Source organism: Schistocerca gregaria, chromosome 3 (assembly GCF_023897955.1).
Source record: "Schistocerca gregaria isolate iqSchGreg1 chromosome 3, iqSchGreg1.2, whole genome shotgun sequence".
Taxonomy (NCBI): Eukaryota; Metazoa; Arthropoda; class Insecta; order Orthoptera; family Acrididae; genus Schistocerca; species Schistocerca gregaria.
In genome coordinates, this window is record NC_064922.1 from 662,461,131 (window position 1) to 662,479,447 (window position 18,317).

The 18,317-nt window shown below is 39.2% G+C and overlaps 1 protein-coding gene across 1 annotated transcript in view; it reads left to right on the plus strand.

Moving 5' to 3' along the window:
• The window catches only part of LOC126354667 (THO complex subunit 1), a 100,862-nt gene that overhangs the window by 76,858 nt on the left and 5,687 nt on the right, over window positions 1-18,317 (plus strand). Inside the window, exons 9-10 of the mRNA XM_050004455.1 lie at window positions 2,038-2,276; window positions 13,566-13,715. Coding sequence (XP_049860412.1) covers window positions 2,038-2,276; window positions 13,566-13,715 — 389 coding nt within the window. The remainder of the gene's footprint in view (window positions 1-2,037; window positions 2,277-13,565; window positions 13,716-18,317) is intronic.

Below are 18,317 nucleotides of genomic sequence, written 5' to 3' on the forward strand. Positions count from 1 at the left end.
TTTAGGCATGTTGTACCAGATGAAATAACTCTCGATGCTACAGTGGTAGGTTCTTAGCTTCAATGCTGGAGTGGCCCGAGATGGTACTACAGCATATAAAATATCAGCTCACTTTATTAAAACTTGACCAAAATGAAATACTTAACTTTGTAACTCTCCGTGACTACAGGAATGTCATGAGCATTTGTACTGTCAGTGAACATTAATGTATCATTTGATACAGAACAAGATACTAGTCTCTTCTCACAAAATACAATTGACTATAAACGTTTACGTAGAGTTTGGTCTAATACATTTGCTGTACTGCTGGCTCTGTAGAGAGACGATGCTGTCATCTTCAGCAATAATTGCTGAGTGGCACTGTGCTCAGATGTGAGCAAGCGAGCTGATGCATTGCTGATGGGAACTCTTCTGGGCATGTCTTTGCCATGATCTCGCATCCATCATTGCCTCTGGCAGTGAATTCTCCACTAATGCTCATAAATTAAGGATAATTGCAGAATGTGGTGCCACACAATGTGGCACTACACAAAACTGGCGCTAATAGCATAGGCACATAGGTAACACACACAACACAGATCTGTAAGCCAACGGCATTGGTGATAAGTTGAGAAAACCGTCCTGAAACCCTTGTGCTACAAAATGCCACTGATTCCTGCACATGTACCGCGACATCAATAAGGGATACGATCACCATGCACGTGTACACAGGCCGCACAATGGGTTGGCATACTCATGATCAGGTGGTCAAGCAGCTGCTGGGGTACAGCCTCCCATTCTTGCGCCAGTGCCTGTCAAAGCTCCTGAAGTGTTGTAGGGGTTTTGGACGTGCAGCGATATGTCGACTGAGAGCAACCCAGACGTGCTCAATGGGGTTTAGGTCTGGAGAACAGGCAGGCCACTCCATTCGCCTGATATCTTGTTTCAAGGTACTCCTCCACGATGGCAGCTTGTTGGGGCCATGCGTTATCATCCATAAGGAGGAAGGTGGGACCAACTGCAACGCTGAAAAGGCGGACATACTGGTGCAAAATGACATCCCGATACACCTGACCTGTTACAGTTCCTCTGTCAAAGACATACAGGGGTGTACGTGCACCAATCATAATCCCACCCCACACCATCAAACCACAACCTTCATACAGGCCCCATTGAAGGACATTAAGGGGTTGGTATCTGGTTCCTTATTCATGCCAGATGAAAACCCGATGAGTATCACCGTTCAGATTATGCCTGGACTCGTCCGTGAACATAATCTGGGAGCACTGTTCCAATGACCATGTACTGTGTTCTTGACACCAGGCTTTACAGGCTCTGCTGTGACCAGGGGTCAGTGAAATGCACCTTGCAGGTCTCCGGGTGAATAAAAAATGTCTTTTCAGTCGTCTGTAGGCTGTGTGTCTGGAGACAACTGTTCCAGTGGCTGTGGTAAGGTCCTGAGCAAGGCTACCTGCAGTGCTCCATGGCTGTTAGCGGGCACTGTGGTGTTGTACACTGTGGACGTCCCATACTGTAGTGCCTGGACACGTTTCCTGTCTGCTGGAATCGTTGCCATAATCTTGATATCACACTTTGTGGCACACAGAGGGCCCGTGCTGCGACCTGCTGTGTTTGACCAGCCTCCAGTCGCTCTAGTATTCTACCCCTCCTAACATCATCAATATGTGTTCTTTGAGCCATTTTCAACACACAGTCACCATTAACACGTCTGAAAGCATCTGCACACTTACTCACTGCACTATTCTCTCATGCACCAACACAACTCTGCGTATGTGGACTGCTGCCAGCACCACCGTGTGATGACCACAGGTCAAATGTACTGCATGGTCATACTGCCAGGTGATTTAAACCTGAAACCTCCCACCAGAGCATTGTTTCACCATGTATCAACATTGCACAAAGATGTTTGAAATCCACACATGTTCAAATAAAAATATTTTTGCTTTTATTCTGGTTTATTTCAGTACATAGAATGCAATTTGTATCAGTCTGTGCCTCTACTTCTAGTGCTTGAGATGGCTAATGCATTTTTTGCAGAGGGAGGAGCACTGGAATTCGTGGAAGAATGAGGGCTGCCCTACTTTCCAGAAACCCTCAGCAGCATCTGATGAAGCAGGTGGCAGTACTGCTGGTTCAGATGGGTTGATGACAGCTACTGGCCCGGCAGTAGTGTCAGCTGATAGGAAGAAGCAGCCTACGCCGAAGAAAAGGGTAAAGAAGAAGCTTGGCGATACACTCCGTGATGCAACAAATCACAATAAATTTTTTATGGGCAAGTAAGTACTGGTGTTTATTCAGCATTAGATGCCAAATGGCTGTTGCTACTGGTGCCGCTGCTGCTGATATTATATTGATGTGTATTCTGCAAATGAAATAGTGTGGGGGAACAATGCAGCTCATGTTTGAAACCTGTTTTGAATCAATAAATGACCATTTCTTCAAAATGTTAAAAGTACAGCCATATTGTTGTACAGTTCATTCCTTCAGAAAGAAAGGCTTTAGATAATATAGGAACCAAGTTTTCCTCTTCTCTGTTGTATCTGAGTGTGCACCTATAGAGTGAGCCGAAATCGGTAGGTACGAGGTCAGATCTATATGGATGATGCAGTACATTTCTAAATTTTGTATTTTTGTGAGATGCTTTTGTAATCTATTGCAAGCTCTAGCTTTTCGTCTGTAGCACATTGTAATAAACCAATATTTTATTTATTGTAATGATATTTATTGTTACACTCTTGCGTCTTTTTTCGGTGTATGTGCCAGTGTGTGGTTTTTCGTTCTCCATGAGTTGCTTTAAGTCACATCTTACACGCCATATCAAGTTTTAGCACATCATGGAATATGAAATGTGTCATGCATAGTTAGTGGTCACTGTGGTACTACTTTCATCCACAATGATGAGTGACTGCTCTTAAGTTAGGCACTTAGCGTGTTTCACTGCTACTGACATCCTTGATTTGTAATTCCTGTTCAAGGAACTTTGACCTTTTTACTAGTCTCCTTCAGTGAACTGTAACTTGTTTTGCTTTGTGAGAAATATATATTTCCTGTGCACCATTCTCTACTGTTTCCATTACCTCCTTGTGTTAAGAAGAGGTGCCATAGTCTGATTTCAGTACTGCTGTTGGAAGTACTGATGAATTGAAAAGATTTATGCTGTTAGTTTGTAGCTTGTTGAAATAATTATTGAAGCAAAGGAAAATGAGGACAGAATTTAAATTCCTCTCCTTGAATACCATTGTGGTACTCTTAAGAGTTTGGGTCATCTCCGTGCAGTTTCTCGCCTTCACACAGCATTTGTAGGATTCCTGAGTATTAAATTCAGTTAATGATGTATCCAAATGTAAAAATTCATAATGAGTGACAATCACTCAGCTGTTGAAAAGTATTAGGACCACTTTGTTTTTGATTTGTGCTCATTTAACATCACTGAGTCTCGGCTAACTTGTATTATGCAGTTTTGAAGCTTTGTTTTAGAATAGCATTGATACATATGTTCCAGACTGAATCTTTCACTCAGCAGTGTAGTGCACACTGTTTTTATACTTTCTGATAGATTAAAACCCAGTGCCAGACCAGAACTTGAATACCCTTTGCTTCAAAGTGAAAAATTCATTCTGGAAACAAATCTGACACTAAGCCTAGGCCATTTCTTCAAAATGTCTTTTCTTCTAGGAGTGCTAATCCAGCAAGTTACATAAGAGAAGTTCAGTGAAGGCTGGAAAGTATTAGGGAGTAGAGGCAGAATGAAAGCTATGAGGTTAGGTTATGAGTTGTGCCAGGTAGCTCAGTTGGTAAGAGCACTGCCCAAAAAAGACAGGATAGTGGGTGCTTATCTCCCAGTCACAGAGTTTCAAGATACTTAAGTTATTTCTTTACCAGTGGCATCATTACCAAATTTTCTCATCTCTAACTAAGTATAAAATCATTTGTCAAAAGAAAATCTTTAACAATGTTATCCTCTCAAAAACAAGTAGATGTCAGCAAGACAGAAAACTGGCAGCAAACCTCATAGTTAATGATGGACACACCCTTTTTAGATGACATGACAACCAACAGATTTTGCAACAGAACAAAAATAGAGAAGTATACAACAGAGACTGGATAATTTTCCCATCTTCAGAAGAGGGGGGTAAGGAAAAAAGTCCTGAAACTGGAAAGGAATTGATCACTTAGTCCTGAGAGCATCCCTGCTAAAGCTCTGCATGCCCTTTATATGCACAACTTTATAAGGAATATTTATTGCAGAAAAAAGTACCAGATATGTGGAAGAACATAATTTGATAGTCTTGGAAAATAGCATATACAAGTATCACTAGCTCAGAAAACATGTAGACCAATATGTACCTTATGGTATGTACTAGATAAGCTGATATGAAGTAAATCTACAGGAGAGAAGACTTCTTTATGAAATGAACTTCCAACAATATGGATTCAGAAGTGGAAGTCAACAGAGGAGGTGATAAGACTTGCAAAAACTGATCTGCATAAATATGTTGTAGCCACAGTGTAGGCATTGCTGGGGCATTTGATTGATGGTCACAACTTTTTGACCTCCTGAGGGACTTGGACTGCCAAGAGCATTATACAATTATTTTAAGAACTGTTGGCTAAACAGAGAAGCAACCCTGGTGTGCCCAGGAGAGAGTCTTACAAAAACAATTTGTAAAGCTGCCCACAGGGATTCATAAGTGTAATATTCTAGGCTGTGATACTATGCCCAGTATTAGGGAAGCTGCAGCACAAGGAGGGGTTTTTAGGAATTGTGGTGTATGCTGCTGATCTTTGTGAAGGGGAGCTCCAGAAGTAATCTGGAAGAAAGATGTAAGTCGGTCTTTCAAGAATTACATCAGTAGTGCCATGGAGTTAAACTGTTTATTGCATTTGAAAAGACCACATACATAAACTACCATTGCAAACAATAAGAAGTGCTTGAGCACACAGACTTCAGCTCAGAACACTAGCACAGATATTTAACATGGTGCAACGTGGATTGTTCTTCAATTGATGGAAACTTTCGGCATTGTGTCAGTAGAGGCATGTCCACAGCTCGTGGTCTAGTGACTAGCATTGCTACCTCTGGGTCCCAGGTGGGATTCCTGGCGGGGTTGGGGATTTTCTCTACCCGAGGAATGGGAGTTTGTATTGTCCTCCTCATTCTATCGTAATTCTTGAAAGTGGCTAGATTGGACTGTGTACAGATTGGGAATGTGTACAGGTGCTGATGACTGTGCAGTTGAGTGCCCCACAAATCAAACATCATCATCATCATCATCATCGTCATCAGTAGAGGCATTGCAGGGAATAATAGGATGTGTCCACTCAGTCTCCATGTGCAAAAAAGTGATGCTGTATTGGTTGGAGAAAACAGAATGTCATGAAGTGCAGAATTTAATAGGAATCCAGACCACAAGCAAGCAACAAATTCACAATCAGATCCTCCTGTTATGGCAGAAACAATGGGATAACCCCCAAACAGTGAGACACACCAATAGGTTTCTCCCAGGCATAAAACAGTGACTGGGAATGAGACATTTGATTCCCTCAAGGAAACTGACACTTTTTGACAGGGCATAGGCCATATGCCAACTACTGTTATCGACATGGGTGAAGACAAATCTCCAAATGTGCCTATTGTGAAGAAGGCATGATGCCAGAACACACTATCTGGGGATGTCTACTGAATGCTGATATTGCTGTTACTGATGGACAGCAACTGATCCAGCCCAAAAGACTCTGTGGCGAAGCAAGCTGGGATAATTTTTACTTCCCCTCTTGTTTTCCCATCTGCCTCCTTAAAATTCATTTTTTCAGTTTTGAATTAATCACCATCAACATATGTGAGTAGTAACCTGCATTTTCATAAAAAGAGAAAGGTTGGCTCTCAGTTTTAAAGAATATAACACCAGATCTAATTCTGTGCTTAGTTTTGTGTATGTAATTGATTTTCTAATTTATTTCAACTATTCCTAGTTAGTATCTTTTCTTATAGGGTGCAATCAGTAATGGTTTTATAATTTAAATTCTATTGTTAATATAGAAACAAATATAAATTCTATACTAATTATAAACATTTGGAGAAACAACTAATAGTATTCTTAAGAGATCCATGAATGTTCGCCTGAAAACTATTAATGAGACTTATCGAAAGTTAAACAATAGTGCACTGGCCATATTAAATGTGTATATGGGGGGGTTGTGAAAAGTGAAAGTAAACAACTGTGAAATGCAAATATGTACCTGTCGGCTACAACATTTACAGTAGACTGTACTGCACTTCCACCCCCTATTTTTTTCAGCCAGTACATTGACACTGAGGACAACAAACGAAGAAATAAAGAAGGCAAACTCACAACTCAATGTCAGGGAGATATTGCATTGTGAGACAACATGACAGATCCTAGACAGCATTGCATTTCAAGAAAGGCTTGGGTAGTGCCTCATCTTATGGATCAATCCCTGTCCACTGCTGTGCGAAGGTTGCAATGAAAGATTGAGGGGCAACATTGCAAAGATAGTTGTGGCAAACGAACAGCCAACAGGATGTAGATGGTGATCGTAATGACGACACCAGAGTGAAAGTGCTGTAGTGGGCCATGACTCAATAGCGAATGAAGTAGAACCGTGGTGATGTGGGCTGACATGTGACTGCACTCCTCACTGGCAGCAGTGATGCTCTCTCAGACGTGCCCAAGGAAACAGCAGGGTCAGCCTGTAGCCCAGGGGGTGAGGGAGTGCCATGTGGAATGTGGCAGACAAAAACTGGTGCCCTTCGGGCCTTTCTATAGGCAAGCACATGAGGGAGCTCAGCATTCATTTGTTGGGTACAAGCTTTGCGAACCCAGTTTTCTGAGGTGGGGCTGGTGAGTGCTGCCAGTCCTCTGTAATCGTAAGCTCTGGTCATGCTTCAGTGGTCACTGTGTAGCACAGTGGTGAAAAGCTGTGTATCACTGGAAACAGGGATCTAGACTTTGGGTTAGCTATCTAATATGGGTATCTCCAACCGGTGCCCGGAGACAACCCAGAGAATGCAGAACATTTTGCAGTGACTCCTGCCACTGCCAGTCATGATGTAGTGTCCACTTCTACTATTCCCCCCATGGAGAGGGGTGTGTTGGACTTCAGGGCCAATAATTCTCTGTCCTACTACTAACCTTTGTCCCTGTGGGAGTGCTGGATTTGGCACTGTCTGAGGCTTTTTTTAACCACAAACACACACATTCTAACCAAGTTCTGGCAAACATTAATGCAGCTTTGCATTCTCGTCATACTTCGTATTTACAGAAATCTACTTTGCATACACATTTCTCATCCAAGATATTTTCGTAAAATTTTGTATTGCTACTTCTCAAGTTTTATGATTTTGCACTTGGTCAAAGCTATTGTGGAGTTCACGAATTTAAGTAACATTTCTTTCCTTTTGCAGTTTCATGTGGTGTATAATTCTTCAGTGGTAGTGCCAAATGACATAATGCAGTGTTAAAATACTGGGCTAATGTTCTAAAGAAATAGTATCTATATCCCCATTCAGCCATACTGAGTTAGGCTTTCCGTAGCTTCTGTAAATCATGTGCTGCAACTGTCTAGATGCCTTCAGTAAAGAGGCCACAGCTCATTTCCTCCTGGTCCAAATAAACTCATACTCCATATCTAGTGATCTTATGTCAATATATTATTGATCTGTAACCTTTGTTTCCTCATTTTCTTTCACAACGGGAGGCCTCCACGGGTTGGATCAACTTTTTGAAACCATTGATACAGTGGTGTAGGTTAGGATTCTGGGTATCACAACCATCAAAGTGGTCCCTCATTTGCAATTAATTGGAAAAAAAGAAAAAAAAATTGTTTGATTCTATAGAGCATTAAAATCAATAGTGTTGTCCACAGTCAAGGCGTAATGTGGTTAAGATGCATTGCTGACATTATGATGGTTGTCGGTTAATGGTTGATAGTTAATAATAATAATTATTATTATTGTTATTATTATTATTTCTTGTGACTCTCTGTCATGTCTTTCAATTGGACGTCACTTTGGCAGTTTGTGTCTCCCTAATCTACCCCAGTTATCCAACAGGGAGAAAGGGACAAATGTTTTAATGTGGAGTCCGAATCATGTGTCATATCTGGTGCCTTCTCATATCATTGAGAGGTAAAGGTAGGGTGAAAAAACAGACTGAAAAATCCTAGGTCTGACTGTGATTTGTCCCCGTGACCACTTGGTATCCAGTCAAGCATTTTACCACCAGACAACCAGGCCCAGCAGAGATGTATATACATTTACGAAACTAGATAAAAAAAATCATTTGAGTCATATCTCAGTGGGGAACTTGAAACTTTCAGCACAGGTCAGGAGCTTGTAGAGGAACTCTGGATCAAGTTTAAAAGAATAGTTGATCATGCACTGGGTAGATATGTACCCCAGTAGAACAGTTCATAATGGAAAGGAACCTCCATGGTATACAGTCACTGTAAAGAAACTTCTAAGAAACAGAAATTACTGCATAATAGGTGTAAATTGAAGCATACGAGTATAGATAGAGAGAGATGCTGAATAAAATGCATTTGGCTGTCAAAAGAGCAGTGTGTGATTCCTTCAACAACTACCATAGCAGAATATTGTCAAGTGGTCTTTCGCAGAACCCAAAGAAATTCTGGTTGGTTGTAAAGGCTGTTACTTTCCCTAGCAAATGAGACAGTAACTGAAATTGAGGGTAGCTAAGCAAAACATGAAATGCTTAACTACATTTTCAAATGTTCCTTTACAAAGGAAAACTCAGGAGAATTTTCCCAATTTAATCCTCGAACCACTGAAATGATGAATGAAATAAGTATTAGTGTCAGTGGTGATGAGAAACAGCTGCAATTGAACAAAGCTTCAAGCCCCATTAGAATCCACATCAGATTACGTACTGAATTCGCAGCTGGGTTAGCCCCCTTTCTAACTATAATCTGTCATAGATCCCTCAAACAAAAAACCTTGCCCAGATATTGGAAAAAAGCACAGGTCACACCCATCAGTCAGAAGGATAGTAGAAGTGATCCACAAAACTACCATCCAATACCCTTGACATTGATTTGTTGTAGAATCTTAGGACATATTCTGAGCCTAAACATAATGAGGTATCCTGAACAGAATCACTTCCTCATTGCCAACCAGCATGGATTTCAAAAACATTGATCAATTGAAACCCAACTCGCACTTTTCTCATGACATACTGAAAACTTTGGATCAAGGCAGTCAGGTATATGCAGTGTTTCTTGATTTCTGAAAAACATTTGACTCAGTACTGCACTATGTTTATTGTCAAAAGTACAATCATCAAGTGAAATTTGTGACTGGATTGAGGACTTTTTGGCAGAGAGGACGCAGCATGTTTTCTTCGATGGGGAGTCCTTATCATATGTAGATGTAACTTCGGGTGTGGCCCAGCGAAGAGTCTTCAGGCCCTTGCTGTTCATGTATATTAATGACTTTGCAGACAATATTAGTAGTAAAATCAGGCTTTGTTGGAATCAGCCAGCACATATAAATACCTGGTTGTAGCACTTTGTAGGGATATGAAATGAGATGATCACATAGGCTCAGTGAAGCAGGTAGTAGGCTTCGGCTTATTGTTAGAATGCTGGGGAAGTGCAATCCGTATACAAAAGCGATTGCTTACAAATCACTTGTGTGACTGGTTTTAGAAGTTTGCCAAATGTGTGGGACCTGTACCAGGTAGGACTAACGGGGATATTGAACATATACAGGGAAGGGCAGCATGAATAGTCCCAGGTTTGTTTAATCCATGGGAGAGTGTCACAGAGATACTGAAGGACTGAACTGGCAGACTGTTGGAGAGAGATGTAAACTATACCAAGAAAGTCTATTAACAAAGTTTCAAGAACAAGCCTTAAATGATCTCTGGAGGATTCTACAACCCCCTACATATCGTTTACATGGTGATTATGAGGATAAGATTAGAATAATTACTGCAAGCACAGAGGCATTCAAACAGTCATTCTTTCCGCACTCTGTACATGTATGAAACAGGAAGAAATCCTAATAACTGGTACAATAGGACATACCCTCAGCCATACACCTCATGGTGGTTTGCAGAGTATAGACATAGATACAGATGTATTTTTCCGACTTAATTTCATCCACCCCAGCTGCTTTATTGCACTGCAATCTATTGACCATTTTCTCCACTTCCTCAAATGTGATCCTATTTTCATCATCATTCCTATCCCATTCTACCTCAAAATCTGAAACATTGCTGATCGTATTTTCACCTACATTGAGCAACTCTTCAAAATATTCTCTCCATCTGCCCAAGGCATCCACAGGATTCACCAGTAGTTTTCCTGACCTGTCCAAAATACTTGTCATTTCCTTGTTACCTCCCTTTCGAAGACTGCTAATTACACTCCAGAATGGTTTTCCAGCAGCTTGACCCATAGTCTCCAACCTGTTTCCAAAGTCTTCCCAAGATTTCTTCTTGGATGCTGCAATTATCTGTTTGGCTTTGTTTCTTTCTTCAACATAACTTTCTCTGTCTACCTGAGTTCTAGTATGTAGCCATTTTTGATACGCCTTCTTTTTCCTGTTACAGGCTGCCTTGACTGTGTCATTCCACCAAGCTGTTTGCTTCATCCTACTTTTACACACTACTGTTCCAAGACATTCTGTAGCCACTTCTAGTACTGTGTCCCTGTACCTTGTCCATTCCTTTTCCAATGACTGTACTTGACTACATTCAACTAACTGGTACCTTTCTGAGATTGCTGTTATGTACTTGTGCCTGATTTCCTTATCCTGAAGTTTCTCCACTCTTATCCTCCTACATATAGACCTGACCTCCTGCACTTTCGGCCTCACAATCCCAATTTCACTGCAGATTAAATAATGATCAGTGTCATCAAAGAATCCCCTGAATACACGTGTGTCCCTCACAGCCTTCCTGAATTCCTGATCTGTTATTATGTAGTCAATGACAGATCTGGTTCCCCTGCCTTCCCAAGTATACCGGTGAATGTTCTTATGTTTAAAAAAGGAGTTTGTGATTACTAAGCACATACTGGCACAGAAATCCAAGAGTTGTTTCCGGTTCCTGTTGGCCTCCATATCCTCTCCAAATTTACCCATAACCTTTTCATACCCTTCTGTTCGATTTCCAATCCTGGCATTAAAATCACCCATGAGCAGAACACTGCCCTTGTCCTTTACTCTAACAACTACATCACTGAGTGCCTCATAAAAACTATCCATCTTTCTTGATCTGTCCCTTCACAATGCGAATGTACTGACACAATCCTAATTTTCTTGCTAGACACTGTCAAATCTATCCACATCAGTCGTTCGTTTACATATCTTACTGCAACTATGCTGGGTTCCATTTCTTTCGTGATGTAAAGCCCTACACCCCATTGTGCTATTCCTGCTTTGACTCCTGACAGGTAGACCTTGTATTCTCCCACTTCCTCTTCTTTCTCACCCCTTACCCGAATGTCACTAATAGCTAAAACGTCCAGCCCCATCTTACTTGCAGCCTCTGCCAGCTCTACCTTCTTCCCAGAGTAGCCCCCATTGATATTAATAGCTCCCCATCTCATTACCATTTGTTTGCCAAGTCGTATCTTAGGAGTCCCTGGTTTGTCAGTTAGAGGTGGGACTCCGTCACCTCCAAAGGTCTGAGGCATTTTGCTCTGATTGTTGCCAGCATCATATTTAAAGTATCGGGAAAGCAGGTTGCTAGCCTTACTTGCCCCAAGTCCCATTGAATTTTACCCCTAACGGTTGAGGGACTAACCGGTGGATTTGGTAGTATTTGCCGTATGAGCACAAAGGTGACCACGACTCAGAATATGACCGAGATGCCCAGCCTTATTCCAAAGTAACTTGTATCCCGACTGTCGGGAGCACTTACTTGGCCACTCATACGTTGCCTGTGGTTCATGAACTAGGACATGACTGCAGGAACCCACACCATGATGGAGATAAAAACAGGGAGCAAAAATTTATGTACCACTTGTACAGAAACCAGACAGAAATAGTTGAGAAGTGAGTGAGACAGGATTGGAACCTATCCCCAGTGTTATTCATTCTGTGTATTGAGCTAGCAGTGGAGGAAACCAGGGGAAATTTGAAAAGTGAATTTAAGGTTGTGAGAGCAAAAGAAAGAAAAGAAAAAAAAAAAAAAGAGACTTTGAGGTTAAGTGTTGGGAATACTTCTCTGGAGTGTAGCAGTATACTGAAGTGAAATGTGGACAAGAAACAGTTCATACAAGAAGAGAATAGAAGCTTTTGATATGTTATGCAGAAGAATGATGAGGATTCGATGGGCTGATTTGCATAACTAATGAAGGAGTGCTGAAACGACTGGGCAAGGTCAGAAATTTATGGCATTCTTGCTCAAAATTAGGGATTGGTTAACAGACCACATTCTGAGGCATCAAGAACTCATCCTTTATGTGTTGGAGGGATGTTTGGGGGGTTCAGATTGTGGATGGAGTTTGACCACAGTATAAGCAGGTTCAAATGGATGTAATTTGCAGTATTTATGCAGAGATGATGAGGCTTACAGAGGATAACTAGTGTGGAAAGCTGTATTACAACAGTCTTTGGACTGAAAACCACATTAACAATATGTGTGTCATGTGATTATGGAAGAATTTCTTGCAGTAATCTCAAAAGTCTGGTGCCAAAAACCATTTTCTTGTCATTCTGCCTCTAACGTGAGAAGCTTGTGCTGGTATTTTGTCCATGTTTGTGATTACAATTTTGGTTTTTAAACTCTGCTTTCTGCAAAACGCAGAGTATTTCTATTTCCCCAAACATGTTTCACCTGTTATATGTCATCTTCATTCATTTCTGTAAACATATTATACACTCCATCAAGGATTTTCCATTGTTTAATATTAGAGAAAGTTCATAGGTGCTTTTTTATTGTAAGCATAAAAATTATATGTATATTTTTATTCTGTTTTGATAGCTCACCTGAGAATATATTAATTGTGAAAGTGGATTTGTACAGATTGACTTACATTTATTCTTTTTTATGGTTTGATAACATGTTATCTGCAAAGTAGTCAGAAGAACTTGCCCATCTTGTTGCGCATATCTTGTGCATTTCGTTGTTTTATACACATTCTACACTTCACCCTTACCTGCCATCACTCACTTTAATACACAGAATGAAATATGGAAGTGAACTTAGGTCATCATATTTGTCCAGAGATGCTATGTTATTGTCATCACTCACTTGTTTCTAATTTTGGTTTGTAGTTTTATTCAGTGCTGCAGTTATTTTGAATGTTTGGGGTGAGCTTTATTGTTGTGTCTGCCGGGGGGTGGTGGGGTTGAGAAGCAAATGTTTCTACATTACTGAAGATGTTTTATATATTATATTTTTCTTGAGGAAGTGTCTTTGTATAATTCATTGGGTGTTGGAAACTGTGTTTTATTGACTAGTGTTGTGTTTTTGTTTTTATATGGTATTCTATAAAATATCTTTAGTTCCAGAATGATGCACATTACTCATTAAGTAACAGATTAATAACTTTTGTGATACTTTCAATACCAGCACAGAGCTTACAAAGCTGTGGAATGTCTATCCAAATAATATGGATGCATGCAGATCAAAAGATAGAGATTTCCTTCCAACTTTAGAAAGCTATTTCCAGGAGGCAATTGAACAACTAGATCCAGCTGCTCAAGTGGAAGATGAATACAAGTAAGACATCTTTATTATTCTTGTGACCTTCTTAGTCTTTTCTTCCTTTGTAAATATTGGTATTCTGTTCAATGTTACCTTCTTTTTTACATTATAAATATTTAGTTTTAATTTCCAATTGGTCATTAATGTGTAGCCTAATTTGCAGTGGCTATTATTTGTGCTTTGGTTTTGGAATAAGGCAAGTTCGACGCCAAAAATTATTTTCTCATTGCTCCAACTTTGCCACCTAAGGCTTATCAAGTGCTTTTTCTTCAATGTTTGGTGAAATAAGAGTAAGAAATGACTACACTGAGGTTTGCCCAGTGTGAGCAGTTTAGTCATTTTGTTGCCCATTGTAAACAAACTGTTGTTATCTATGTAATTGATATAGCAACCTCAGGTTAATCTTGGTTAGTGACTAGTTCAGAGATATTGGTTGAGCATGACAGCAAGTCATGAAGGATAATTGCTGTCTCTACCAGTGACACAGTATGTCTGCTGTACGTCATTACTGTGAAGATAGTGTAAAGCATGTTTCATCAGCACTATTTGGTTGTTACTGAGAACTAATGATTATTAGTAGAGACATTCATTTCATTCCCTGAACCTATTATTGGCTGCCAATGTTTATACATGAGCATTGTCAAAGAAGAAGAATACTAAATCTTTTTTAAAACCTAAACAAGAAGATATTAGTGTGATTCTGAAGATGAGCATCACTTAAATTTACTGTAATCAAATGATGATTTGTCACGTATCAAGTAAATATATTTGCAAGTAAAAGATTATTTCTTGCAGTGTCTCACATTCATTTGCTGATGATTGTGCTTATAGATAGAAAAGATGGACATCAGATTATCTTTAGAAAACAATACTCTCTGATAAATGTGATTATTGTGGGTACTGAACTGGGCACCACAACTACATGATGGCCAAACCAAGTATTAGTTTATGACTGGATATCACGAAAGACACAGAAAGCCAAAACTGTTGTCTTCAAAATTCAAACAATAGTTAAAGATGTGGCAAATGGTGAAGGTATTTCCTTTTAATTCCCTATGAAGGAGAAATTAGAACTGTAAATCCTTACTTATGTAAGATGTACTAGACTGTTCACATTATTAACGAGAGCTCACGACTTTAAAAGTTATGCGATCACTTGCGTGCCGAGCATTGTTTCACACTCAACAAGCAGTCTGAAATGTACTAACAAAGAGATAGAGGGGCTGGCCAGTATTTACCTCAGCTCAGTACAGTCGATAGATACACAAAAAACAGAACCGAAAATTTACGTACCTAGCTTTCGGAACAAATGTTCCTTCATCAGGGAGGAGAGAGGGGAAAGAAAGGGAAGAAGGGAAAGTAGATTCAGTTACTCACAACCCAGGTTATGAAGCAACAGGGAAAGGAAAACAGGGAGGGTAGCTACACACACACACACACACACACACACACACACACACACATACAAATCAGGAAAGTTACCTCATTGTAACCAAGAACCCGCAGAGATCATCTCAGAGACATTCTACAAACTTTTAAATTGCAATGGCCTGTTGGAGTAGGATATTTCAAGATAAATATGGACAGATCTATTTTAACCACTTGAGCTAATTGTCCAGTAAACTCCCACTTCTTTAAAGATTCCAATGACTGATTACTGTACAAATAAGTTAATATTTGATGTAAATTACATAAGCGAGAAAAAAATTTAGAAAAGGCGTGAAACTATGCTTTAAGTTTGTTGGAAATTGTCAAGTGCTCTCATTATGAAACACTGAATTAATGTAGTCTAGGTAAATTGCACACCATTTTATGCAGAAACAACTTATTACATATCTCAGTGCTTATGACATCATATCTCCTGATCTGTGTGTTGTACTGTGATATAATTTTGCAGGTACATTCAGTGATATATGTAGATGCCGTCTGCATAGTGTTTTGCAAATAGAGTTAGTAGTTAAGAAGTAAGAAATTAAAATGTCAAGTTCAATGCTGAAGTTTTACTGCATGAACATTGAAGATGTAGTAAACGATAAAGTTTTTCCTTTCATTAATTTGTGTGGGTGCCAGTTGAGAAAAAGTTTCATAAATATTTGACATTACGTGCAAAGTTTGTTGAAGTTGCTAAGTGTTCTCATTTTCAAATACTAGATGAATAAAGTTTGGGTATTTGCGCATCAGTTATGGTGCCTCAAGACAAACATACAGTTTCTAACTGCAATACTTGTCTTATTGTGTTAAACTTTTAACATAAGAGTATGCTTCTTAACAAGTAGATTATGACAGAATTTTAAATTTTTAAATTTGGTCAATAACTATGCAAAATATTGAAAATAAAATTAAATACGTGACCTGCAACTAGTTATAGGTTCTGGGATAACTGATTAGTGATATAGATCCTCCAGCCATCCTCCAGCCATTAATGAGGTAGAACTCAAAACCAAAGAACTAAAAACTTTCAAGAAAAGCAGTAAAGACCTAATTTATGCAGAAATCTGGGAACACACAGGAAAACGAATAGTCATAAATTTCCACCAATATCTAGTCGAAGTGTGAATCATAGAGCACTGTACCACTTAAATAATCCACCCACTATTTACAAAAGGAGATAAAACCCTTCTGGACTGCACGTAGAAAAGTTTCTCCAATAAATTTGCAATAAAATTGAAAGCACTCTGCAAGTGCAACTTGGAGAATACCAAGGAGAATTCAACCTATACAAAAAGCTGCCCACACTAAATTCTCCACCTGAAACTAACAATAAAATATTTCAAGTACAGAAATAAACTTCTGTTTATTTCATTCATAGATTTTAAAAAGGGCATATAATAGTATCCAAAGATGTACACTTTTAAAAATCCTTAGATTATTTGGTCTTCACCTCAGATTAATAAAAATCATCGGACTAACTTTAACCAACAGAAAGTCAAAGGTAAAGTCGAGGGAAGAAATTTCAAGAGCTTCCACAATAAAAACGAGTCTTAGACAAGATGATGGATTGTCCACATTGCTTTTCAATATAGCCCTTGATTACATCATGAAGGTTTGGCAAATTTTTTATAAACAATCAGAAAAAGTTAACATAGTTCTACAGTTTAAATATAGGGTGGTTATAATTAAACTTTTGTTACTTGAATCAGTGTAGATGGGAAATTATTTACTTAGATTTTACATTGTTGGTGGTGTTAGTGTCACGACTTGCTATTAGGTGGCGGTAATGGTAAGTCAATGTATGGTTGAAACACAAGCATCTTTTTGCATTATATTTGCAGTCAGTCAAGATGGGTCTGATCAAGGTAGCAGGCCGTCATTCTTAAAGCTATTTTATTGAAACAGCAGCAACACTGCTGCTGTTCTTCATGAGTATCAATGAAGAACATGATTCAGAAGTTTGAATTAACTGATGATTTGGGAATTGCTCCTAGGAGAGGCCAACAGCAATTTGTGACCATTGACGTGGCTGAGAATGGTGGATGCAATGTGCAGTCATCGAGCAGTGCATGGCAGTTGATCATTCCATGGTCCACTATTGTTTTGGGCAGTAGTAAGGCAATGTCTAGTGCTGCTCCAGACTGTCATGGATGCAGGCAGTCGTCATATTGAGCAAAATTTGTAACCTGCAACATAAACGTGCTACGCAGTTAATTTAATGTTATCCTCTCATGTGGAAATTAAAATGTTTTTCTTTCAATGGTTAGTTCATTACTTTTCTTCTGCAAGTTCTTACAGTGTTTACACAAAGTTTCATTTCCTACAAACTCTCATTTGTCATGGGGTCCCTGTGAAGTAGCAGAATTTTAATTATAATAACGCTGTATTTTGGAAAAATTGTCCAGTACAACTTAAATGGGAACAAAACTTTGATTAATAGTAGCAATAAAATGAAAAAAAGCTCGATTTCTAACCTGTCAACATATATCAAGAAATGCTTTCCAATTGACACTATAAAACCATGATTCTCTTGGAAGCCACTTATTTTTTTTTGAAACCCTCTTCAGAATTAAGAAAGACGAACTGATTAGCTGCTCAAAATTGAAAAAATATCATCAGAACTTGCATAAATAAAAAATACCCTGTTAAAGTAGTGCGGAAACCTGAAGAATTCTCCCTGATGAAATGGTCCATTGATAGATTGACCCAGTCACTGGCATATGAAGACAAAAAGACTCTCTTATTTCTTTCATGTCCTGTTTATGCAAGGAAACAGGATTTTACAACTACTGGTGAGAAATCTTAGAAACAAGAGAGGAGAACAATGGATTCAAAAAAATTCAGCAAGAACTTAAAGCTGTTGGACTCAGGATAACAGAACCAGAGTACAAAGATAAAATAGTACTCTTCTTAAGAACCACAAATTTTTAGCAGAAATGAGACTTAGAGAGGCTATAGAGATTTCAGTAAAACTGAGAAAATTGCAGTTGTAAAGAATATAATGGTATTGGCTGGCACACAAGAACCAATCAGTGCAACCCTCAAAGAAAAATTTAATTTGGAGCAATAAGCTTGCACAGGATACAGTAGCATGGAGAGATGCATCAAACCAGTCTTAGGACTGAAGACAACAACAACAACAACAACAACAGCAAGTGGTACAATGAGTCCAATAAAGTTAATAAT